Raw genomic sequence first — 26,515 nt, 5'->3', positions numbered from 1 at the left:
TCAAGTGACTTGCCCAAGGCCACCCAGCCAGCTAGGGGCAGAGCTGGGATTTGCACCCAGACACGCCCAGTTCCAAAGCAGATGCAAACCCCCCTGCACTGTGATACTACTCCCCGGCAGCAGGTAAGACTCACCTGGGAGAATTAAAAGAAGACCAGCAACTGGGTCCTAGTCCAGACCAGTTAAAACAGATTGTGTGTGTGTGTGTGTGTGCGTGCGTGTGTGTGTGTGTCTGGGTGCTGGTATTTAAAAAAAAAAAATCAAAAAACAACACGACGCCTCTCCAGGGGATTCTAAAACGCAGCGTTGAGAACCACGACACAAGTGCCCAGGAACTCCACTCCTGGTTTAGATGGGGCGACTTCCAGGGGGCAGCTCTTTGGCAGGAGTTAGGGTGGAGGGGTGGGCCCCTTGCTGGCTTTCAGCACCCCCAGGACACCCCCTGCACCTTGAAACGGCTGGGCCGGAGGAGTGACAGCTGCCCCGCTCCGTCTCCTCGGCTGAGGCTCTGAAGTGTGGCGTCTTGTGCGGCCTCCACGGCCTCGTCACCACATACAGGATCTCCCTCTCCTTCCGGCTCTGCAGCTCCCTGAGGAACGAGGGCCTCGGGGTGCTCAGTTTCCTGCCAGGTGTGTGGGGTGTGGGCAGGAGGAGAGGCAGAGCTGGTGGGGCTCCTCTCCAGGGCTCCCCTGCTCAGGGGCCTTTCGAAGCGGGCAGCCTGGACTCTGTTGCTGCAGGCAGCGGGAGGGTACAGCGGGCGGCTGGCCTGTCTTCTGGCCTAGAGTTCAGGGTCAGGTGGGCGAGGTCACAAAGGGGAGAAACTGACGGAACTCTGAGACATCTGTCTTCTACAGGGTTTAAGATGTCCAGCCCAGAGGCTACCACCGAGCTTTCTGCCAGCTCAGTTGGGCAAAAGGCATAAGTTCCTTGGCTCACGTGGCATTTAGAGATTTTGAGATAATATTAAAACTGGTAGATTTCACCAAAAAAAAACCCCATTTCTAGCTTCTCTCAAAAACCGGTGCCACTGAGCTCACATTCCTGCCTGGCAATAACCAGGTGCAGCTGAGACACAGCTGCCAGCTTCAGGCAGGCATGTGTCCCCCGCTTTGCTGGAGTCCCCACCACGCCCTGTTGCCTCACACCTGGCAGCTACCGCATTTCTGTTTCCTTTTCTGGCCTTAGAAACATCGGGGTTGAAATCTCTGACCTAGCATGAGTCCCTCTCACCACCCACTCTCTTCCCTGGGCCCCTGGGTTCGCTGCTAATAGTGGACTCCCCCGTCCCAGCCCAGGCCTCAGAATGCTTCACTCGAGGCCTCGAGCTGGCAGGAGCCTTGGGCTCTTCTCTCCTGCCCCCCACGCTCCCCTCCAGCCCGGGGGACCTGTGCCCACAGAAAGGAGAGCCCAGCCCGCCTGGCTGATGTGCCCCAACTCTCACCTCTTCTCCACCAGCGTCTCCCAGGTGTTGGGGGGAGCCCTGAGGGTCTGCACAGCCAGAGCAGAGCTGCGGCTCACCATGCCGCTCCCCGCCACGCTCCCCTGCAGCCCGGTGCCCACGCTCACGCCCCCCGTCACGGCTCCTGCCACCATCTCCCGGAGGTGGATGGGTTCGCTGCGGCTCACCCCTGCAGAGAGAGAGGTCCAGGCTGAAGCCAGGGAGGCAGGGTTGAGTGTGGCTAAGCCTCAGCCTCGGGCTCCAGTTTGGCCTCCGCCACTTACTGGCTGGGTGTGACCCTGCGCAAGAAGCCACCTAACTCCTGGAGCCTCAGTTTCCCCATCTACAAAAGGGATGGAAGAATGACAGGGTCTTCCTCCAAGGGTGGTTGTCAGGATTAACTGAGGAATTGCCAACATGGTCTCTGACACACAGCAAGCACTCATCCTTGTTAGCCATTATGGTGATTGAAATTATGATGATCATTAACTATCACACAGCCGGGACAGGAGGAAGAAAACGGTTCATCCTTCGCCCACACGGAAGGCATGGGCCAGCCGGGGTGCCTGCGGTGTGGCTCCAGGCCAGGCAGGCCCGGGGGCTCTGTGTGCCCAGGAGGAGGGTGTCAGCTTTCTCACCCACGTGGATCTTTTTTCGAGCTGCCCTGCAGCCCCCCCACTCTGCTGCCTGCCAGCCCCACCTGAAGGTACCTGGGATGGGGGAGCCGGGCTCCAGTGCATCCACGAGGGAGAAGTCCGTGGGGATGAGGGGGGCGTCCCAAGGCCACAGGTGGCATCTGTGCTTCTTCCTCACCAGGCAGAAGGGGCGCAGGCGCAGGGCACTGGCCAGGCTGTCCATGGGCACCAGCTCGCCTTTCCTGCCCGGCTCTCTGACCAAGCTCTTGGTGCCCCTCGAGAACAGGGATGACATATTCCTTGAGGGCTAAGAAGAGCGGGTGTCATCCAGGGCTGTGGATGCGGGGGCCTTGGTGAAGGCTGCCAGCCGGCTGAGCTTCTAACAGAGAGAGGAGTGGGGCGCCCTGGGAAGACTGCTCCTGATGCCCGCAGCTGGGTGCTAAAGTCAGCCTGTAGGTGGAAATCACAGGTGGTCAAACCCCCCGGAAACACCCCTCCAGTCACCCCCCCACCTGCCTGCGTGGGACCCCAAGAAACTCGAGGACCAAGGACTCCTCAGTTTTGGAACAGCTGTTCCCCTGGGAATGTTACTCTATGTCTTGGTTTCCTCATTTATTAAGTGGAACTTTATGCATATTTACATAAAATATTTATAGATTATTATTATCTATAGTAATACCTCCTCTGTGGGATTGTGACCAGGACCAACGAGCTGTTTGTAAAGAACCTAGAACAGCGCTGGCACAGGTTAATAAGCTGTTACCCTCTGCGGTCTGGCCCCGCCTCCTTTTCCCGGGCAGCGGGGCCCAGGCACGGTCCAAAGACGGGGAGAAGAGATGCGGGTGGAACAGGAAGGGAACAGGGAGTCCTCTCTTCTCCCAGCCCACATCATTGGGTTTCTGGGTAGATGCATCTAGGACGATCCTCTAACTACCCCTCCCTCCTCCGGACTCCAGTAGCGTTTTGTCCGTAGTCTTTGATAGCACTTGACCTTGCAGTGGGCACCTTACCTCGGAGGGCACTGGGAGCCACAGAGGGCTCGTGAGCAGGGCTGCGGCACTGCACACCAGTGCGTGTGTTTTAGGACGAGAGCTTGGGCAGCCGGGAGCCCAGCCGAGTGGAAATGGAAGACTTGAAGAGCTTATATCCAGAGGGCGCGACCATGGGCTCCAGCCCGAGGGGACAGACTTGTCCCCTGCCGGGGGGAAGGGGGGTGGAGGGAAGTGAGGGGTTGACTTCTCCATGAGGCATGGTGCCCAGGGCCCACAAAAATGTTTTAATTTATTTAAAATTAGAAGAAAGAAAAACTTTTAGCTCTTAAGAGAATGTCATAATACTTAATATTAGAATAGTCATCTGTATAGCAATACACTTAAGGCCAAAGAGAAATTTAACGTATGGTTGGGAGTGGGCCAGTACAGTCTTAAATGGTAATTTTAATGTTTTTACGGAGGAAGGTGACCACGTGGCCGGGGTGCGGGAAGCAGCAGGAGGCAAAGGAGCGGCCCGCAGACGTTCCTGCATCGGGCCTGCAGGGGGCGCCGGAGGCACGTCGCACGAGCGCGGGGAGGAGTCGCCGTCGGGCCTTCCAGGAGACGGTGAGGAATTCAGGGTGGGAGCGTTGAGAGGACCCTGGGGGGACAGCCTGGGGCACGCGCCACCCCATGGGGGTTCAGCCTCATGGAGAGACAGAGAGAGACGCTCTCCAAAGGAGAGGGGTCCCGAGAAGGGAGGGAAGCTCGGGGAGAGGGCGGAGGGAGCCGGGGCTGACCTCCCCCGCGGGGCCGCTGTGGGGCGCCCTCGCGCTGAACCCCGCCGCGCCCCCAGGACCCGGGTGCGGCCTCCCACCCCGCGCCCCACCCAGTCCCTACCTGAGGCTCCGGGCCGGCTGTCCCCGCGAGCCGTGGCGTGGCGGCCGTGCCAGTCTTGGACCGCAGGCTGCGCCCCACGAAGGAACTCTCTAGGACCCCTGCCCAGGCCACGGGGTTTCCAGCCCCGCCCCCGCCCCGCGGTCGTGGCCCCTGGGGGGCGGGGTCTCCCACCCCTCCCTCTGACCCTGACCCTGACCCTGACCCTGACCCATGGAGGTGATTCTCCAGCTTTCAACAAGGGCGTTTAGACGTACGCTAATATTTATGCTCTGTTTTTCTTTCTTTAATCAAAGTTATACATTCACGTGGTTTAAAGAATCAAATTGTGCTCAAGTTCTTTTTTTTTAAAACTCAGACTCTCCCGTTCCCCGTCAGCCCCATCTCCTCTGTGGCTTCTCCCCAGAGGCATCGCTTTGAACTCTTTTTGTTGCTTGTCTTGGTAGCTGCCTCTGTTCTCTCTCTTTCTTAAAGGACTGTGTTGACACCATGCAATCCACACATTGGAAATGTACACTTCAGTGGCTTTTTAGTATATTCACAGCATTGTGGAACCTCCACTGCAGTCAATCCTAGAACATTTTTATCACCCCAACCACTGATGGACTTTATGGATTTGCCTTTTCTAGATATTTCATATAAATGAATACAAGGGGGCAGCGGGGGAGGGAAGTGAGGGGCTGACTTCTCCATTAGGGCACGGTGTCCAGGGCCCACAAAATGTATTACGATAATACAAGGTGTGGGCTTTTGTATCTGTCATCGATTAAATAAGAAGCTTGCTGAGTTGTAGGCATTATCCATGGACTTACACCAGGGAAGATGAGGATTTAGGGGCCCCTCTTCCTCTACACCACACACAAGTCCCATCCCTCATCCTCTCAATAGAGTTGTAATTCTCTTTGTTCTTTAATATTATTGTGACTCTGTAAACTCTACTCAGCTATTAGTAAACTAATTATTTTTCCTTTCCTGTAGGATTTTGATAGTTTCTCATCGTCGTTTTTTTCTTTATTTTTTTTTTCTATTTTCTATGTATTTATATCTAATTAAATCCAAACTCTGCCAAATGATTAAATCTCTTCCTATTATGTTCAGATTCAAGGTATATTTTTTTATTTAAATCAATTTCATCTTCCTGGAGAAATCTCTCCGGGAACCTTCCTATCTGTTCAGGTCAGGGCTTTTTGTCCTCTGGCCTGGCACTGAGTGTCATCCTGGGAATCCCCCTGTCTCTCTTCCACACTAAATCTCCTTTCTCAGTAGCCAGCGTCTTCCTCATGTTTCTCTCTTTCACTTTGGTGTTTCACATTCTCTTACATCTTTCTGGAAAAGGGAACATGGGCAGTCATTGTTTTAAAAAACTTTGTTTGAAAATGCCCTTATTCTACCTTCAAACATGATATAGACTTCCAGACTGGAAATAATTTTCCATCAAAATTTAGGAAGACATTGCTCCATTGCCTCTAGTTTGCTGTGTGGTTGTATTTTAAAGTCATTCTCATATAAGATCTTTTTAAAATAACCTGTTTCTCCCCCTGGATTTTCACTTCATCCCACATGTTCTGAAATGTCCTCAAAATGTTTTGGTATGGGCTCATTTTCATGTATTTGTGTTAGGCACAAATATCAGTAGGTCTTTTTTCTTTTTTTTTTTCATATTTATTTATCGGCTGCTCTGGGCCTTAGTTGCGGCGCGCAGGATCTTCGTTGCCACGTGTGGGATCTTCGTTGCGGCATCTTTAGTTGCGGCACGCGGGATCTAGTTCCCTGACCGGAGATCCAACCGGGGTCCCCTGCGTTGGGAGTGTGGAGTCTTAACCAGTGGACCACCAGGAAAGTCCCAGTAGGTTTTTCTCTTGTGCCAGGCCCCCAGGAAGAATCTTCTAGTCTCCTGCCTGCTACAGAAGCACTGGGAGAAGGGAGTCAATCGGGAAAGACCTCGCTCACAACTCCCAGCTCGGAGAGAAGATGAGGAGAGCGGAGCGGTGCAGGCTGTCTGGGGGGTGAACTGGAACTTTCTATGAAAAAAGGGCTCTCTGGCCACTTCTGTGCCCCACTAGTGACAGGAGAGACTTCTGGAATGTATCCTTTTGTTGTCTTTTTGCTGGATGGAAAGAGAAAAGAGGAAATGTTAAGCACCCAGAGTTAATTATCACGATCATTAACAAACAAAAAAAAATCCAAGGACATTTCAACACAGGAGAGAACAGAAAACGTGAGTCGGACAAGATCTTCTTGGGGAACAGGAGGAGGCTGAAGTGCCGTGCACCACTTTACAGGCTCTTAGCCCAAGGCCAGAGTTTTGTTTTGTTTTTAATATTTATTTATTTTTGGCTGCATCCGGTCTTAGTTGCAGCACACGGAATCTTCGTTGAGGCATGCAGGATCTTTCGTTGAGGCACATGGGATTCTCTCTAGTTGTGGTGTGCGGGCTCCAGAGCACGTGGGCCCTGTAGTTGTGGCATGCGGGCTCTCTAGTTGTGGCACACGGGCTTAGTTGCTCCGCAGCATGTGGGATCTTAGTTCCCCGACCAGGGATCGAACCCACGTCCCCTGCATTGGAAGGCGGATTCTTAACCACTGGATTGCCAGGGAAGTCCCGAGAGTTTTTAAAAATAAATCTTTTCCCCCTCGTCTGCTTGGCTGAGATGTTGTGGGGAGGGGAGAAACTGGATTGGAGGAGGGCAAGTCTGGGCATGGCTTCTGGGAAGAGGGGCGACACTGACCACAAGCAAGTGTTTGGGGGAAGCAAACCTGTATTAATGAAAAGTGATAGCCACACCTGTAGCCGGTTCTCAGCGACGGAGTGTCTTGCCCAGGTGCTGACTCACCTCTTCTCCCCCAGGGAAGCCAGGTGAATGCTCTCAAGGAAGCTAAGACCCCGAGCCCCTCCGCACACACACACTGACCTCTCTGAAGATGCAGAGAGGTGTTCTGTGTGGAGAGAGGCAAATGCCTCTGCTGAGGTGAGGGAACCCAAGCCCGGGGCATTTAGCCAATCCATACAAGACAGGACGGAGCCCAGGCCAGCCATCCAGGACTCCTCAGAGCCCAGGGGAGTCCTCTCCTTTTTCATGCCATGACCGTAGCCAGTAGGAACAGGCTCCAAACAATAATTTGCAGCAGCAGAGAAACAGGTCTCAGTTCTGGTGGTGGGCAAGAAAGAAACACTTACTACCCCGCCGTCTTTGTGCAGATAGAGGGTTTGGACAGAGCCACTCAGGCTGGGGACGAGCAAGATGAATAAAAAAAGGGTGACACAGCATCTGTGCAAACACTATAGGGAAAAAAGACAGTGGAAGAATCCATTCAGGTAGAAAAGTTAGGTTAAAGAAAAGCACACCGGGACTTCCCTGGCAGTGCAGTGGTTAGGGATCCGCCTGCCAATGCAGGGGACACGGGTTCAAGCCCTGGTCCGGGAAGATCCCACATGCCGTGGAGCAACTAAGCCCGTGTGCCACAACTACTGAGACTGCGCTCTAGAGCCTGCGAGCAACAACTACTGAAGCCCGCACACCTAGAGCCCGTGTTCCGCAACAAGAGAAGCCACGGCAATGAGAGGCCTGTGCACCCCAACGAAGAGTAGCCCCCCTTGCTGCAACTAGAGAAAGCCTGTGTGCAGCAGTGAAAACCCAATGCAGCCAAAAATAAATAAATTAATTTAAAAAAAAGAAAAGCACACATTATCTTAATTATTTTGTATCGAAGCAAAATCATCTCAATAAAGCAAGACCTCAAAGATGAGAAGATGAAACAACAGAATTAAGTGAAAAGGGAGATTGCAAAGCTGAGGAAACAAATTGAATATCAGAATGACAATTTCTGAACTAATAAATTAGAAAAGCGATAGAATGATAATTGCAGTTGAGGGTTGAAATCACAGACATCAAGGAAAGACCTGCTATGATCTCAGAGAAAGCAAAGGGAAAAAGGAGAGATTAGAGCAATTAGACAAGATAAAATGTATTTAGAGGACCCAAAGGACATTTGGTGACTGAAACAGAGAATTCAACAAACAGTATGTATAACGTGTTTAATGATATGAGTGAATCTTCCTTAAATGATGAAGAACCTAATCCACAGCTCAGAAGGCACAGTCAGGAAAACTCACAGGATGACTGATGGACACACAGATATAATTGTGTGTGTGTGGGGGGGGTAATTTTTATTTTGAAATAATTCCAGACATACAAAAACATTTCAAGAATAAAAAAGAACTCCTGTTTTAGATATTTCACCACATTTCCTTGATCACATATTTATCCATCCATCAATTCACCTTCTTTTCTGATACATTTCAAAGTAAGTTACAGACATAGTTCACTTTACCCAATACAATTCAGAGTGCATATTAATGAGAGTTCAATATTTGTGTACATTGGTTTGAAGTAAAATTAACACACAGTAAAGTGCTCACATCTTTAGATGCTATTTGTTGAGTTCTGACAAATGCAAAAACCTTTTACAAGATACAGAGTATCTCCGTCACCCCAGAATGTTCCCTCGAGTCTTTGTTGGTCCCTGTCCGCCCAAACTGGAGAGGCAGAGAAGCATGGCCCCAGGCTCCCTGAGCACCAAGGATGCTCACAGCACAGACGGGGGTGTGGCCAGGCCTCTCTGGACTGAGCGCCCTGGGGAGGGCTCAGGCCTCGGCCAGCTGCTGCAGTGCTGAGAGGGACCCGTACAGGGCGAACAAGGGCTTCTCGGCCTCCAGGTCCCAGGTCCCCTTGGGGCTGTCGGGAGCCACCCTCAGGCTGCACTCCTCCAGCAGGCTGAAGGTGACGGCCACCCCCTCTTCCTGCAGTGGGATGAGGAGCTTGGGGTCCAGGGTGAAGGGGATGTTCCAAGGGTACTTGAAGTTGGGCTCCAGGATGCTCTTCACCTGGAAGAAATGAGGTCAGGTGTTGCAGGTCAGCCTTTGAGATCGGGAGACAAAACCTTCTGTCCCGAGAGCCAGGGGCCTCACCGGGTCATGGAAGAGGCAAAGTCATGGAGTCAAGGGGACCAGGAGTCTCATCCTGTCCTGTCCTGTGATCAGTGTGATCTTGGATATGTTATTGGAAATTGTTGCGCTTTGGTTCTTCAGCTGCTAAATGGTGATACTAACATTGACCTTGCAGAATAGTGGTATCTGGAATTACATGTGTATGTGTACGTGTGTGCAATGTGTGTGTGTATGTGCATGCGTCTGTGCACACATATGTACTCACGTATACATGTATGTGGAGAGAGAAAGAGCAATTTGCAAATGGTAACTGTGTGAGAAAAGCAGAGGTGTTTCAGATCCCCTGAGCCCCCCAAACTTGTATTCCTATGTGGCTCTTTTAGAACTGTGGGTGCCCTCTGCTGGGGTTGCCATGGAGACGGAGACCCCCCTGAGGTAGACTCACACCCACCGGGCTTGCTCCCCAGAGGGAGAGGCAGCCGGAGAATTCCCGGTGGCCACACGGGATCCTTTCTCCCCTCTCAACAGAATCTTATGTCACCTCTCTTTCCTCAGGATCATTCTTATCCCTGGTCCCCTCACCCCCATCCCTGGAGGCTGGCCCCTGGGGATTGATTTCTCACCAGCTCCCGCTGCTGGAGCAGGATCCTCTTCTCCATGGACCAGGCCTGTAGCTCATGTTGGGTGCCACTCAGCACTGGGAACGAGGGGACATTTGGGGAGAGAGAGTGATGAGGAGTCAGATTTTTCTTCCCTACTGTGAACTAGGAGACCCCATGAGGGGGGAACCCGAAGGCAGAGGAATAAAACCCGTTCGACTTGAAAGTCAAGTTCCCTCCTCCTGCTCTTGGGATGGTCTCCAGGATGCTACGTAACATGGTCCAGGGGGTGGGATTCTAGGCTGGAGCCTGGAATCATCCACACCCAATGATAGGTTGGATGAACTTGAGCTGGTCTTTCTAGATCCCGGGCTGGTTCTGTATCATATGGTGAATTTATCTCGCTGACCCCTCCTGACCTTGGAGAGAGGTGTGATGTGAGATGAAGACCATGGTATTAGAAAGGGTTTTAGAGAGGTGGGTGGCATCTAACCCCGTCCTTTTTGGGTCTAGAGGCCAAATTTGTGACGTTCCCATATTTCCCTCAAATCACTCTTACCCAATATGGCTTTAAGGAGGTAAATGATGTGCAGTCTTAACGTGAGCCATAGATTTCTTGAGTTCTCTTGCATCTCACTTAGGAAGGTGCCACCAAAGCTGTCCAGACGATCCAGGGGGCCCCGATCCAACTATAGGAAACCGGTATTATTAGTAATACAACAACAACAATAATAGTAATAGCAATAGTGATGTTGTTTTACAGTTTTGCCTGTATCTTTTGAGTCTACAAGTGATTAACCAAGGTGGGAGGGGGTGGGATCTTCACCTCCCCCCCAGATTCCAAGCAGCTTCAGCATGTGGGCTGCATGCCCTGGACCTGGTCATTGTGCCTGGACCAGTGTTTGGGACCCCCTTCTGCAGCCCTCCTTCCCCATGTATCTTGGCAGTCTATCTCCTAAACCTGCCCCTTCACAACTTTGATCAGCCTTAGGTAGAGTGGGACCCCACCCCCACCATGTCCATGAGGTCCTGCAGAGCCTCTTGGTCCTTGAGCCTGGCCAGGATATGGAGAATAGCATCCTGAATGTCCTTTGGGAGCTGGGCCATTGCCTCCATTTCCCTGGAAACCTCCTTTTGTAAGTGCTTGAAATCTGTCCTCAGGCATCAACATCAACCAGAAAATGGGGACAGTTATCTGATTAGAACATCCATGGCGTGATAAGCCAGGCACCTCCATCTCATTTATCTACCAACCAAAAGCATCTCTGCAGGTGGCATGTTTGAGCTCTGGGGATGGAGCTATCATAATAGGCTAAAAAGATGGGCAATCCTAGTGCTGTGAAGGGACCCGGGTGGGTAGAAGGCAGGGAGGAGAGAAGGAGATTCTGGAAAGAGGTCGTGGGAAGTGGAAGAAAATGACCAAGTGCTCTTTTCTGGGACACGTCTAGAATAACGTGGATTCTAGCGTTGGGCTCTAGAGATGAGAATCTTAGGTGCTCTGGGCTCAGTTTCCACATCTGTTTAGTGGGAAGGTTATGAGGATTAAATGAGTTCATGTATGTAAAATGCTGGGGAGAGTAGTTGGCACACATGAACTACCCTTCTTATCATGTAATTCTGCCTGTATCGTCTATGACCCAACACAAAATTAAGCAAGGAATGGAGTTGGGGGTTCTCTGCTTCTCCTAGGAGACTTCAGGTGGCCTCCAGCTGATCTGCTGAGAGGGAGAGGTCCAGTGAGGCAGACATTTCTGTTTGGTCCACGGCCGTATGCCCACTGCTCACAATAGTGCCTGTTGCCCAATAAGTCTTCAACAAGTGTTTGTTGCGTGCATGCACGAATGAATGAATGAATGGGGCTGAACAAAGCGTCGATTTGGAAGTAGAGCTCAGTTTTGTAAGTTGCATGCAAGCCACTTTTTGGGTAGTTGGCTTTGCAGTCTCCCACCCAGGAAGTACCAGCTTCCCCCGTAATAAACACTGACCTTGGCCAGTGGGTTCCTCTATTCTTCCTGGAAAGAGAGTCACAAGTGATCATCTCCCTTTCTCATCCCCCAACTTTACTTTTGAGACATTTTGGAGAGTCCTGCCCTCCTAACGCCTTCTCCCTTTTGCTTAACCTCTTCCTGCCCCCATCCCCATCTGTCCCTCCCCCTCCTTGGCCGTGTGGAACCCCTCCCATTCCACAGAAACTAGGGCCAGGCCCCGGGGCAGCGGTGGCAAAGGCAGGGGCCATCTGCCCTGCTCTCCAGATGTATATGTGCCATTAGGACCCATCCCCCATCCCAGGAAACACACACTCACCCACTGGGAGGATGGGACCTCTCATGGTGCCTAGAAGAGAAATTAAATCCTTACCCAAGAGTTAGTCTCTGAAGGCACTCGGTTCCTCTGACCTTCTGCCCCCTACTTCCCTGACCCCCGTCCCCTTTCTATCTACCCCTTCCCTCCCAGGGGGCCAGACCCAGCGACTTGGGTAAGGACAGCAGAGGCAATCACGTGGCATTCTAGTTGTGACAAGAGGCCTCAGGGAGGGATCAGATCCCACTTTCCTGGCTGTAAAATCACCCATTCACCCATCGCTGATTGCAGCTGACGCTCTTCTGGAAAGACAAGCAGGACTCACTCACCAAGAGTTAACCTCCGCTCCCCCAAGACACACACACACGCACACACACACACACACACACACCGGTATTCAAAGGAGAAAGGTGGCTTCCTCTGTGGCCCCAAGAGTCTATGGCTTGTAAAAGACAGAAGCGATTGGCAGGCTGTGGAGGAGGAGGTTAGTTTCCCTCTGGGTCTGCTGGCTGAACACCTTGCATGGCTCTTATTAGCATCCAGAGGGGGGTCAGAGTTCAGTGGGGCCCTAGGTGTAGACAGAGAACCTGCCCAGCTCAGGAACTCACCTTCTGGAAAGGTTTTCCGCTTATCATCATCTGAGATGAAAAGAATGTCTGGATGGGGAAGAAGCCAGGTCAGGAGAGCCCAGGTTATTCCTGGTGGAGGGATCAGATCCCACTTTCCCGGCTCTAAAATGACCCACTCACCTGCTATCTGCATCTGCAGTTTCTCTGGAAGGAGAAGCAGACGTGCTCCCTCACAGACTTATTCTCCCCTCCCCGCCTCCTCTCCCACCCCCTCCCTCCTCCCCCCACCTCTCTAACTGCCCCCCCCTCTTATTTCTTACCACTCAACACCATCAGCTGACACAATGCCTGAAGACATGGAGCCTTAGCGAATACCGACCCCCGCCCCATGACTCTACTTCAGGGCTCAAAGGAGAAAGGTGGCTGTCCCTGTGGCCAGAGGCTGTGTCTGGGTCAAGGGCACAGGAGACTAGGAGGCAGTGGAGGAGCCTGGCTGGGGGACTCTTCCCTGTGGGGCTGAGCCCCTTGCAGGGCTGCTGTTAGCATCCGGAGGGGGTCAGAGTTCAGCAGGGCCCGAGGTGTAGGAGGAGAACCTGCCCAGCTCTGGAACTCACCTTCCGGAAAGGTTTTCCGCTTGTGATCATCTGAGATGAGAAGAACGTCTGGATGGGGAAGAAGCCAGGTCAGGAGAGCCCAGGTTATTCCTGCTGCATCCTTTCACCTCCCTGCACCTGTAGTCCCCCCCAGCCCGTCCCCAGCTTCCTCCTCCGGATCAGGTGGGACAGCTTTCCTCAGTGTGGCCTGGGGACCCCTTGCATCAGAATCACCTGGGATGATTGTTAAAACTCAGAATCCCTGACCTCACTCTGTTTCTTCTGAATCAGATTCTCGAAAGAGGAACCTGGAACCTGCATGTTAAGTAAGCACCTCACGTGATCATCATGCCCTCTGACCTAGAGGACTGTTACGGAAACGGTCTCATAAATGGAGAGCCCATAGATCATGGTGTCGTAATATCCAGGGAGAAGAGAGCTCCAAGGAGGGAATAATCAAGTGTGTGTTCCTTGGTGATGTACGTGGGGTAAATTCACTGGAGGACAGACTCCAGTGGGTCGAGGCGTGGGTGCCAGGGAGGGGCTGAGGACACAGGGTGTAGGAGATTCTTAAGGAAGTTTCTATGAGGGGCAAGCGGGTGGGAGGAGGGGATCACTGGAGGAGGAGGACACTTGGGTGAGGGGGTTTATGAGCTGGCAGAGACCTGATCGTGTTGTCTCTGAAAGATCCAGGTGACCTGGAGATGATGAAGATATGCTTGTGTCCATCACTTTGTCAGACATTTTTCTCTAATCTTCACATCAACTCTGGAGAGATGGTCTCATTTCCAGTATACAGATGGGAAGGCTGTGTAAGAACAAATACAAATTAAAAATATGAGGCTTATTTCTCCCAGTTGAAAATCAGGGAAGAGATTTCCTTCCCCTCCTTTTCCTTAGAACCTTTATTTTAGAAAACTTCGGTAAAAGTGTAAGCACTTTCTCCTCTCTTGGAAATGTATATAAATCCTTCTGAAAACTCAGCTTTAGGACCCAGGAAAGTCTTTCTCAAGAACCTGAGAGCTATTCTTTGAAATGTAAGCACCTAGTATCACCCCTCCCAGTTTCTGTGGAAGGGCAGAACCTAAATTCAGTGGGCATGTGTTCCAGGGTACAAATCTACTTCCTCTTGTAAAAGTTAAAAGTTTGTTTTTCTTCTGGATAAAACCAATTAGCTAACAGGTGGTCACTTCGATTACCAGGTAAAGTCAGGATAAACTACGTGTGATAGACGGTTCTGTCAAGGCTTCTTACCAGAGGACTAGTTATTATTTATCTTGAAAATAAGTCTATGTAATTGGTTGTATCTGTGGGGCTATGTACGCAAGGATGAGATTTCTTTCTGTTTTTGCAATCTTTTACTGGATTGCTTATGACAGGCACCACATTCTGTTTTAATGCTTATTTAATGATAACATTATTTTCTTTCTCTATTACCTTCGTGGACAGATTTTCTGGATTGGGAGATTCTAATTATATTTCCCCAACAGCTGAAACCCAATGAGGGATTCACATTTTTACCAGTTACACAGCAAGTGCTCTGGCAAATGATTGATCTGTTATGCACATTATTTCCCTTTTTGGTTTGTTATGAGGATTAAATTAGTTCATGTAGGTCCAATGTTTACTGCACTGGACAACATTGTAATGTTCCTTCTCTTCACCCTTAGGCCTAAATTTTGTTAATATCAAGCAAGCCCCACTCCTCCCCTAGTGGTCAACACATGACTTGCAGGCACTTCTGTGAGGTTAACCTTTCATCTAACTTCTTTCTGTTCATACTTTGCAACACTTGCAAAAACACGATATTGTTGAGAATGAGGATCCATTTTTCTCCTCCCTTAATTAAAAGCACTTTATCATTCCTCATGACCTTTAATAATACTACCTTCTCCTGGTGCCCTCAGCACAGTCTCTGACCTCCGACTAACTCTTGGGTGGGGAATTTAATTTTGCTTCTAGGCACCATGAGAGGTCCCATCCTCCGAATAGGTGAGTGTGTGTTTGCTGGGATGGGGGATGGGGTCCTAAAGGCACACATACGTCCGGAGAGCAGGGCAGATGGCCCCTGCCTTTGCCACCGCTGCCCCGAGGCCTGGCCCTAGTTTCTGTGGAATGGGAGGGGTCCTAGGAGGTGGAGGGATGGACCAGGATGGGGGCAGGAAGAGGTTAAATGAGAAGGAGGAGGTGGTAGGAGGGCAGGACCCTCCAAATATCTCAAAAGTAAATTGAGGATGAGGAAAGAGATGATTACTTGTATTACTCGTGACTCTCTGTCCAAGAAGAATATAGGAACCCCTTTGGCAAGGTGAGTGTTTATGAAGAGCGAACCTGGGGTTTCCTGGGTGGAAAACCATAAGACTGATTTTCCAACTTGGAGATGACCATGAAAACTGAGATGACTCAGAAAACTGAGTTCTACTTCCATGAAACAAACATTTGTTGAGGACTTGTTATAGCTGTTTTGCTTTTTTTGAGTATAGCCATCCTGGTGGGTATGAATTGGTAATTCACTGTCATTTTGATTTGCATTTTGCTGATGGCTTATGATGTTGAGCATCTTTTCAGATTCTTCTTTGTCATTCATATTATATCCTTTGGATAAATATCTAATCAAATCTTTAACAGTTTGATGATGGAATGAATATTTAGAGTGATGTAGAACAAGACTGGGTAAGGGATCTGACCCAGCTGGGTTTAAGTTTCTGGCTTGTGCCCCTGGGTTCTGGTAGTGCTATGCTTTGAGAAGCAGTGGCTGACAGTCAGGCTTGGGGGAGGAGGATCTTTTATTAGTTTTGGGGCATATTGAATTGGAAAAGTCTGTGAGACCTCCCAGTGAAAGTGTCAAATAGGTAGCTTGAAGTAATGGTCTTGGAGTTGAGAAGTTGGGTTGATGATGTGAATTTGGGAGAGATTGCTCTATAAATGGTAATTGAAGGCATGAGGATAGAGAAGGTTGATCTAGATCTAGAGGCAGTATATGGAGGAAGTGTACCTGAGACCAATTCTGAGGTTCCCCAACATTTAAGGGTGGTTGGAGAAGGTTGAACCAGGAAAGGAAACTAAAAATGAGGTGGTATGGTGGGCAGAATTTTTCATAGCGGTCCCCAAGATTCCATGCCTTGGTCCCCAGATCCTGTGACTGTGACGTCACTCATGGGTTTATGTTATGTTATATGGCACGGCTGGTCATAAAGCACAGTGCTATCCTGATGGGTCCAACCGAATCAAATACATCCTTAAAAGAGGAGAATTTCCTTCAGCTGATGGCAGAACAATTCAAAGGAATTCCAAGCATGAGATGGATTCCACAAGCTGTTGCTAATCTTGAAGATGGAGGGGCCACATGAGAAGGAATATGGGCAACCATAAGGAGTGGAGAATGAGGCCCCCAGCAGACAGTCGGCAAGGAAATGGGGACCTCAGTCCTACAGCCTCAAGGAACTGGATTCTGCCTGAATGAGCTTGGAAACAAATTCTTCCCAGAGCCTCCAGGACCTTGACATTGACTGTGTGAGACCCTCAGCAAGGAGCCCAGGCAAGCTTGTCTGGAATCCTGATCTACGGACTGTGAGGTAATAAATAAATGTTGCTAACAAATTGTTAACAAATTACCACCAGCTGCTAAACTGGTGGTAATTTGTTAAACAACAACAGAGAACGAATGCAGATGGCTAAAGCTAGGAGGAAACACCAGGGAGGAATCACCCATGTTATGGAAGGAGTGTTTTTCAAGAAGGAGAAAGTGGCCGAAAGATTTGAATGCTGCTGAGAAATGTAAAAAAGTGAATTCAACATACACATGAGATTTAGCTACATGGATGTCGTTTGGGGAGGTTAGCAAGATCTGTTTGTATGGAGTGATGGGCCCTGAAGTCTCGTCGCCGTGCACTGAGAAATAGTGGCAGGTGTAGACGTCTCTAAAGTTCCCTTCCTGTTGGTGGGGAAAAGAAGATCGTTATAAGGCAGTAAGTAACTCGAGGGGGTTGAAGGGTTGGGTGAGAACTTTATCTTCATTTGAGCGAGATTAAAAACTGATGGGAACTATCAGTGAAGAGGGAGAGGTTGAAAATACGGGAGAGATGAGGGATACAGGTGAGTTATTTTGTGATTTTTCCTTTTTGTGAAATGAGTTTTTTTCAATTAGATGATTTCTAGTTATTTCTAAGGTGCTTCTGTTCTGTGATTATCGTCTTCACTTTTAGCTAAACTCTCATTCTTGCTTTGGCTCTTACAAATCTTTGGGAACTTCCTTCTGTTAAAGTCGAACTTTTTATATTCTGTTGGCCATCTCTCTTGCTCCCCAAATACATTCCAAGGAGTCCGTAGGGAAGTGTTCCCTCTGCATGCTGTAGGGAGAATCCTTCCTCACCTCTTCTAGCTTCCGGTGGTCACTGACAATCTTTGAAATTCCTCAGCTAGTGGCTGCATCACGCTGGTCTTTGACTCCATCTTCACACGGCCTTCTTCCTTGTGTGTCTTTGTGTCTCTTCTTATAAGGACACCAGTCATATTGGATTTAGGGTCTACTCTTATCCAGGATGGCCTCTTCTTAGCTTAACTCATTACATCCGCAAAGATTCTATTTCCCAAATAAGGTCACATTTTGGGGGTCCAGGTGGACGTGAATTTCCTGTCTTCAGGGAAGTGAGCTTTCCTGACTTCAGGGGCCACATGGGTAAATAAACCTGTGAAGGGATGTGCATGTCTGTACCGGGCATGTGGGAGAGGTTGGCGGTAGACTGAGGAGATAGGGGGTGCCCCCCCATAAAGCCATTTCAAACACGGCTCTGGACATGCACACACAAAATCTGAGCTGCTGAACCTGGGCTTGCAGGCTGCCAGTTGTGGATCCCTCATGCGCCAGAGGAACAAATTTGTCCCAAACAAAATTTGTCTTCCAGTTCAAAGTCAGTGGAGACTCTGGCTGCTGGTGGGGGAATGGGTCAGAAGGGTAGGGAGAACATTGAAGAAGTTTCTCTAATTGTCCAGGCACTAGATGGTAGGAGCTTAAAAAGGGAATATACCGAATTATAGTTTAAATAGATCCCAGGAAGACCTTGGAGCGTAATTTTGTTTTTTGAAACTTTATTGGTATATAGGATTTCATCTTTGTGGTTCATCTAATGAAAGACGGTGACTGACAATATTATCTCACGCATGTCCAATTTAGGCCAGAGGGTGGCAGCATTGTCAAGCAGCTGGAAGCTTGTTGGGGATGCCAGACTTCCCTTCCTTTATTTGCTTTGGGACCTACTGAAATAAAGACATCTCCTCAATCCCATCTCTGCTCTCCTGCCTGCCCTCCCCCACTTCTCCCTTCCTCCCTCTTCCAGCTTCCTCCCTGCTGGGTTTACAGGGAATGAGCTGGGAGAAATGGGACAATGGCAGAGGGCGTTAACACTGGTTTCTTTTTATATCCTCAGAATAGAATCTCCCTCTTAAACGTGACATTGATTGTATTAAGTGTCTTCCTTAAAAAATCTCTAGGAGGTAAGACCTGAATTATGGGGGGAACTTAGAGCTATTTTCAGTGTTTCAGAGAAGCTGTGACTTGGTAAAATGTCAACTGCTTATGCCGGGATTACTATGGATTCTGTGATAAATCTGATTATTTCATGCTGAGCAAAAGCCCGGGTTGACAGCTTTAAATGTCTTTCAAGAAGCAGGGAAATATTATTTCTAGATAAATTCTGCCAGGCAATTAAACTCTTTCAAAATCTTGGAACCTTGATCAACACATAGGAAAGCAGGGGTGGTGAAAAATCTTGGGATTCACTGTCTTGGTAGAAACAAAGATTGTCTTCAAATACTTAGAGGACTATTGTGACTGGTCGGTGGGGACGGATGTAAGGATCTGGGTTTGGAGTTGGACACATCACCTGCTTTGTGACCTCTGGTAGATAATTCAAATTCTCTAAGCTTCATTTTTCTCATCTTATTGCATTGCTGTTGGATCAAATTAAATAAGGTATATAGGATCCTACCATGGCATCTAGCACATAGCTGATACTCAATAAGATTTCCTTGAATGAAATGAAATAATGGCAATAGTAACCTGGAGTTTTAGAGGCTGTATCCTTGGTATCATGGCCTTACGGAGACTTAAAAGCAGTGGGTGGGAAGAAGAGAAAAATGTGATTCTCTCTTTTGGGATGTTTAAATTGCTCTTTAAAAATTTTAACTATTCTTGGATAATTGAGCATATTTTAAAATGTCGCCTCCCTCTGGAGTGGGACCATGAGTAACTGGGAATCAGAGGCTAGATACTACTGTTCTTGAACGTTTCACACATGTAGTAGAGTACACATCGGTTGTTAAAAAGAAAAGCCAACATCGGGGGGTCTTTGCATTTGAGTACAGTTAGCCCTCAATGATCTGAGATGGCTTGGAGGGCAAGTCTAGCTTTTAATCTGCATCGTCCTCATTGTCACCGAGGAAGCAAGACAGTGATTTGCTGCCATTATTCACCCTCTCTTATCTCTACGGAGGTGTGTAGCCGGTCCTCAAACTGAGAGTCTCATCCCGATGATGGTGATGGGAAGTGTGTGGACCTGAATGTGGGAAATGCTGGTGTCCTGTCCTCCTCTTTGGTTTTGTTCCCACCAGCAGAGGGCAGCAGAGTGTGCGCCCCACCTGCCTCCCAGGTGTGCAGGGAGCGAGGCAGGAGGGTGTCTTCCAATCAGGGCAGCTCAAGTCAGCAAGATACTGAAGGGTTATCTCCTCCAGCTGGCTTTTTTTTTTTTTTTCCCAAGAAGCAAATTCTGGCATTTATTTTAGGTTACAGGAATAGTTTATTCCCATTCACTTTCAACAATCTTTAAGAGCCATCCAGCTGGCCTTTGTAAGCTTGAATGCCTCTGATGACTTTGCTTCAGGAGAACTTCAAGAAAACCCCCAAGTGGGATCTGAGACCTCAGTCCCTCTATTCCCTTTCCTTCTTGTGAGAAGAATGGACTTCTCAGGCTGTGCCCTTTGTTCATTGCTCTTACCTTGGTTACATCAAGGCCTTATATTCCTTCTACATGTAGCTCCCTCTCACTCCAATTAGGGAGAAGGATTATACAAATTCTAACTACTTTTTCAATAATTTCTAATAGTTCCTTTTTTGATAGTTATGCTAATGGTTCTTTGTTTAAATTCCCCTTTTTTTATTGGTGAATTATGCTCTGTTTTTGTGTGTGAATCTGTATGTATAGGTTTTCATAAAAGATTAGGGACAAGCTTGTCATTAAATGAGCTGTTACATATGGTTTACTGAGTGCACACAAGATGCTAGGTGTTGAGGACACAGAGTGAAGAAGACACCTTGAGGGAATCTATATTTTATAAGCCGTCATCTCAGAAAAGAGGAAAGATTATATTATCTATTGCTGTGTAACAAATCACTCCAAAACATAGTGGCTTAAAATAGCAAACATTTAATGTATGTTTCACTGTCCCCATGGGTCAGGAATTTGGGAGCGGCCTTAGCTGGATGGTTCGGGCTTGGGGTCTTCCGTGTGACTGGAGTTGACGTTGGCTGAGGCCGTGCTCATCAGAAGGCTTACCTGAGGCTGGAGAATCTGTTTTGAAGACGGTTCTCTCACATGGCTGTTGGCAGGAGGCTCGGGTCCTTACCATGTGGGCCAATCCATGGATGGCTTGAGTGTCCTCACAATATTGCAGGTAGCTTCCCCCAGAGTGAATGATGAGAGAGAGAAAGACAGAGAAACAGAGAGAGAGGGAGAGAGAGAGAGAGAGAGAGAAGGGAGAAAGTTTCGATGCCTTATACGATCTACTCACACACTGCGAATTCTGCCATCCTGTATTTGTTAGAAGTTAGTCCCTATCCCCAACTCTCCTCACGCTCCATCTCTTGAAGGGAGAGGTACCAAAGAATTTGTGGACCTATTTTAAAACCATCCCATAGATGTTTAACTATGTTTGTATCCATCTACCAATGTCACGATTCCCTCAAGATGCAGAAGCAGGCCCTTGTGCTCACATATTCATTCATTCATTCATTTGTTCATTCATTCATTCAACAAGTATTCATTGAGCACCCACTACCTGCTGGCAATCCCAGCATAGAAACATAACTCTTTGTTTCTTCATTGGGACTCTGGAAAGAATAAAAAATACTCTCAGCTTAGTTAAAAATTTGAAGAGCTATCATTAGAGAGTAACCAAGAAGTAGACCATCTCACCAAGGTAAGGGGGCACTCCAACCAGGTGCAAATTAAGAGTGCAAATGCACTCGAATCAAGTGTATGCTGGGTGGCTTTTTATTTTGGAAATCCTTCTGCTTTTGTAACGGTTGCCTAGCAACCAGAGCTTTGTTCTCAGTTCACACCAGGAGTGTTGGAACAGAGTTGCTCAGTGGCATTAAAATTCACTGGGTTTCCCAAGCAGCAGAGAAACTCTGGATGCTGAGCCCTGTTGGTCACCTGGCCGTGCACAGGGTGGAGATCGACGTGGGGAGACCCTGGAGGGAGTGGGGTTTGCCTAGGGTCGGGGGGGGGTGTGCGTACAAGGCCGGTATTTCTCCTTATGGATGGCTAAGAATGACATGATTCACATCTAAGAAAGGATAACACTTGTTTTCGAACGTCCTTGACACTTGCTTCTGCAGCACTTGTATTGAAATGGGAATGACACAGGAAATACAGCACGGCCTGTTTGTGAGTGAAACATTTTGCAGTTTCATGATTAAAAGCTATCCGTTTTGGAGATGCTGGCACATAGATAATGCAAATCCAGCTACTTCCCAAAATTTGCACTAGCCCCAAACAAGAAAATCTTATTTTCCTTTTTTAATATGTTTTGAAATAAACGAAATCCAGTAAACGTGTTATCGAGCACGTGCTATATGCAAGGCTCTGGATTAAATGCTGTGCAAGAAATAATAATGTTTGATCCCTCTCATTCATTTGTTCAATCAGTGAAAATTTATGAAGGGTACAATTCGCCAGGTACTCTGCTCGGCGCTGGGAATATAGACATAAATAAAATTGATATATTTCCTGTCCTCATAGTATGGCATTCTAGTGGGGCTCATGACGTAATGGGAAAGAGAAAACCTCGTAGCTCTCCTGGGGAAGGAGAAGGCAAAAGGACTCCAATGGGTGGATGAGGATTGTGACAGCTACACAGGAAACCCAGAGCTGCCCAAATCTGCATTTCTGGAGGCTTTGCTGTGAACCCCATGCTCGAGTGTGGATTCTTTTTTTTTAATTGAAGTATACTTGATTTACAATGTAGTGCAAATCTCCGCTGTACGGCAGAGTGACTCAGTTGTACATGTGTATACATTCTTTTTAAAATATTCTTTTATGGTTTATCCCAGGAGATTTGATATAGTTCCCTGTGCTATGCAGTAGGACCTTGTTATTTATCCATTCTAAATGTAATAGTTTGCATCTACCAACCCCAAACTTTCAGTCCATCCCTCTCCCTTCCCCCTCCCCCTTGGCAACCACAAGTCTGTTCTCTATGTTTGTGGATCTGCTTCTGTTTTGTAGATAGGTTCATTTGTGTCATATTTTAGATTCCACATATAAGTGATATCATATGGTATTTGTCTTTCTCTTTCTGACTTACTTCACTTAGTATGATAATCTCTAGTTGCATCCATGTTGCTGCCAATGGCATTGTTTCGTTCTTTTGTATGGCTGAGTAGTATTCCATTGTATATATGTACCACATCTTCCTTATTGATTCATCTGTCGATGGACATTTATGTTGTTTCCATGTCTTGGCTATTGTGAATAATGCTGCTATGAACATAGGGGTGCATGTATCTTTTTGAATTATGGTTTTATCTGGATATATGCCTAGGAGTGGGATTGCTGGATCATATGGTAATTCTATTTTTAGTTTTCTGAGGAACCTCCATACTGTTCTCCATAGTGGCTGCACCAACTTACATTCCCACCAACAGTGTAAGAGGGTTCCCTTTTCTGAGGTGTGGATTCTTACGTAAAAGACTAGTTTACAAGCCACACCAGCCCAAGGCGCCCAGTTGGGCTACAGGAAACAAAACAAAACTCTAACTCTCTCCCTCCCAGTGATTATGACATTACAGCTTCACCTCTTTTTTAAGTCCCTCCCTCTCCTTCAAGGAGGGCTCTGAAATTTCTCACTGAGCTTGCAAATTGCCATTCCCTGAACACCACAGGGCCTCCAGTGGGGAGGAAATGAAGGCTTGTGAACAAGGGAGAGAAATGATCAGCAATGTCTTTAAGATGAGTTCACTGACAGGGAATAGAGTTAATCGAAGTGGAGTGAAATTGGAATTAAATACAATTAAGAGGCATATTGGACAGATTTTTTTTTTTTTTATCTATCTCTCTATCATCCATCTTTCTTTCTATCCTCTATCTCTCTTGCTGATTAGTAGTCTTTCCCTATTTTGGGCAAGAGCTCCTCATTTTTGCTTTGGGGGAACCATCCTTCCTACTCAAAGTCATTATGATTTGGGTGGGGCTGATCTGGAGCTGGGGTTAGTGGATTAGATCTGACTAATGAGAGCACACACATCAAATTATTCTCAAACCACAATAGTCATTTATAGGATGGTTGCTGGAACCATGGGTGAGACACCTTCTTACGAATGCAGTGGCCAATTGGTAGGATGTAAGCCCAAAGCCATGTTTGCCGTTGTATGGGGAAAGCATGACTGAGAGTGAAGTCAACTCAGAGAATTAGATCAGGGATAGGGAGAGGGAATATCTGGTAATGATGAGGCCTTGGATGCAGCCTTGCCTGAAGCCTATGTTCAGTTATACTAGTCAACAAATCACCTTCTTTATTAAATCAGTTTAACTTGGAATTTCTGACATTGTCACAGAAAGAATCTCGGCTGACATGGCAGAATACGTAACACAGGCGAGCAGTAGCAAGGCTTTAACAGAGTAAAGTAACTGAAATTAGGGAAATTTTTGAGAAGAACTGCAAAAGAATACGGCAGATGAAGGAGAGAGGGAGGAGGCCAAAAAGATTTGGCGTCTTGAGCCTGATGATTAGGATGGTGGTGTCCTTAACTGAAACAACGAAGTCAGGAAAATGATCTGGAGTGAGGCAAAAGCGTGAGACCCGCTGTAGATGTGTTGAGTTGCCCGTGCTGGCTGGGCATCCAACCTGGTAGCTGGAAATTTGGGACTGCAGCTAAGGAGAGAGACTATTTTTAAAGTGGGGGGAAATAATTAGAAACAAAAACATAATGAGTGAAATCACCAAAGGAGAGCACGGGGGTGGGTGTATTATTCTGCTTGGGACAATTGAGACCCTAAAATGAAACGATGAATATGAAATTGCTTTGTAAATAGTAAGTTAATATATAATTATAAGCTGACATTCCTATTATAAGCCTTTATAATTTATGTTTGTGTATGTTTACGGTGGCGTTATTACAAATGGCCATAATGTTTGTGCATATGTTCATTAATATGTAGTAAATCATGTGTATATGAATACAGAATAGCATTCATATTTTATGTGTTAGGAATTATTCTTTTTCTAAAATTAATTAATTAATTTTATTTTTGGCTGCACACAGGCTTTCTCTAGTTGCGCCGAGCGGGGGCTACTCTTCGTTGCAGTGAGCAGACTTCTCATTGCGGTGGTTTCTCTTGTTGTGGAGCATGGGCTCTAGGTGTGCGGGCTTCAGTAGTTGTGGTGCGCGGGCTCAGTAGTTGTGGTGCATGAGCTTAATTGCTCTGCGGCATGTGGGATCCTCCTGGACCAGGGATCGAACCCGTGTCCCCTGCATTAGCAGGCAGATTCTTAACCACTGCGCCACCAGGGAAGTCCCTGCAATTATTCTTATAAGTGTATTTATACATGACATATGTGTGATATGTATGATGTATGTGTACGGGGGTGAATGTGTGTGTTTTTACCTCAGTACTCTGAAAACAACCATGTTACTGGCTTTTAAAATGTACACTATTAAAGAGGAATTTAGGCAAAAAAAGAAATGTGGCATGTCCTGGTATCAGCACATAAATACATTTGTAATCCTGGATGTTAATAATAATAGTTATTAAACTTTACTTTGAGTAAATTTGTGGTTTTTAGCCTATAAAGCGTGGTCATGAGCACCCTCCTATTTGTTCTCACCACATCCCATGAGGCACCTGATTTGTATGTTGGGAGAAGCACATGTTTTGACAGCGGAACTCACTGGGGCTTCTATTCTGGCTGCTGCCAATTTACTAGATTTGCTATTTTTATAATAGTTACATTGTATTATAATAGTTACATTGTTGAGTGCCTTTTATGTTGAAGTTCTTTTACCTATTAATGTGTCTGAAGTTCATATGAACTCTCTAAAGGGCAGAGATTATTATTCCCATTTACAGATGAGAACACTGCCTCTCAGAGAAGTTATATGATCCATGTGGTCAGGGAACACACTTTGTGTGACTTGAATCCTTTTAAATGTATTAAGATCTTTTATGGCCCAGAATACAATCTATCTTGGTAAGTGTTTCATGTACCTTTGGGAAGAACGTGTATTATGCTGGTATCTAGTGGTGTTCTATAAATGTCAGTTGGGTCTTGATGGTTGATTGTGTTGTTCACATCTTCTATATCCTTACTGTTCTAGCAACTCTTGAGAGACAGGTATTGAAATCTCAGCGTGGAATTGCCAGTTGGCCCAATAAGGTTTTACTTGGCAGAGTTTTTAGTTGCAATTGGTGGAGGAGATAGGCTGTGCTCGGCTTACTCCGTCTCGGCTGGCCCTGATGTTTTCCCTTGTCTTTTCCTTCTACTTGATGAGAAGCTCCATGAGGCAGGGTCTGTATGTTATTCATCATCGTCATTTTCATAAGGCGAACGACGCCACTGTTTAAGGATGTGGGTAAGGACCTTAACCTGCTATGATGAGCTCATTTTCATTTTTAATTGCAGTATAGTTGATTTACAATGTTGTGTGAATTTCTGCTGTACAGCAAAGTGACTCAGTTATACATACATATATATATATATATATATATACACATTATTTTTTCACATTCTTTTCCATTATGGTGTATCACAGGATATTGAATATAGTTCCCTGTGCTATACGGTAGGACCTTGTTGTTTATCCATTCTATATATAATAGTTTGCATCTGCTACCCCCAAACTCCCAATCCATCCCTCCCCCACCCCTCCTCCCTCTTGGCAACCACAAGTCTGTTCTCTATGTCTGTGGGTCTTTTTCGCAGATAAGTTTATTTGTGTCATATTTTAGATTCCACATATAAGTGATATCATATGGTATTTGTCTTTCTCTTTCTGACTTACTGCGCTTAGTATAATAATCTCTAGGTCCATCATGTTGCTGCAAATGGCATTATTTCGTGATGAACTCATTTTCTAACCAGAGGATACAGAACACTTGACGCCGCATGTGAACGCAAGTGTAGTTTGTGTGGATGATACAACACAAAATGCATGAATTTTCAGCCAATTTAGGGAGAAAATTTGAGGTTTCATTCACACAACCCATTGAAACAGAATGGTTAGACACTTTACCTAGGACTAGCAAATAATTTGGCACTATATAAATTATGAAATAAAATAATATAACTT

At 47.2% G+C, this 26,515-nt stretch overlaps 1 protein-coding gene across 1 annotated transcript; it reads right to left on the bottom strand.

Moving 5' to 3' along the window:
* Positions 1-8,586: 8,586 nt before the first annotated feature.
* GSDMC (gasdermin C) lies at positions 8,587-20,574 on the bottom strand. The gene is made up of 10 exons (XM_061171732.1): positions 20,502-20,574; positions 12,829-13,020; positions 12,539-12,562; positions 12,398-12,445; positions 11,793-11,822; positions 11,474-11,500; positions 10,503-10,639; positions 10,048-10,177; positions 9,513-9,586; positions 8,587-8,826 (listed from the first exon to the last, which is right to left on the bottom strand). Exons 1-10 carry the CDS (start codon positions 20,572-20,574, stop codon positions 8,587-8,589), a joined length of 975 nt encoding a protein of 324 aa, XP_061027715.1.
* Between the last annotated feature and the right edge of the window lie 5,941 nt (positions 20,575-26,515).

This window comes from Eubalaena glacialis, chromosome 17 (genome assembly GCF_028564815.1).
Source record: "Eubalaena glacialis isolate mEubGla1 chromosome 17, mEubGla1.1.hap2.+ XY, whole genome shotgun sequence".
NCBI classification, from domain to species: Eukaryota; Metazoa; Chordata; class Mammalia; order Artiodactyla; family Balaenidae; genus Eubalaena; species Eubalaena glacialis.
Note: the sequence above shows the minus strand (reverse complement) of the source record. Positions and strands in the feature narration are given on the sequence as shown.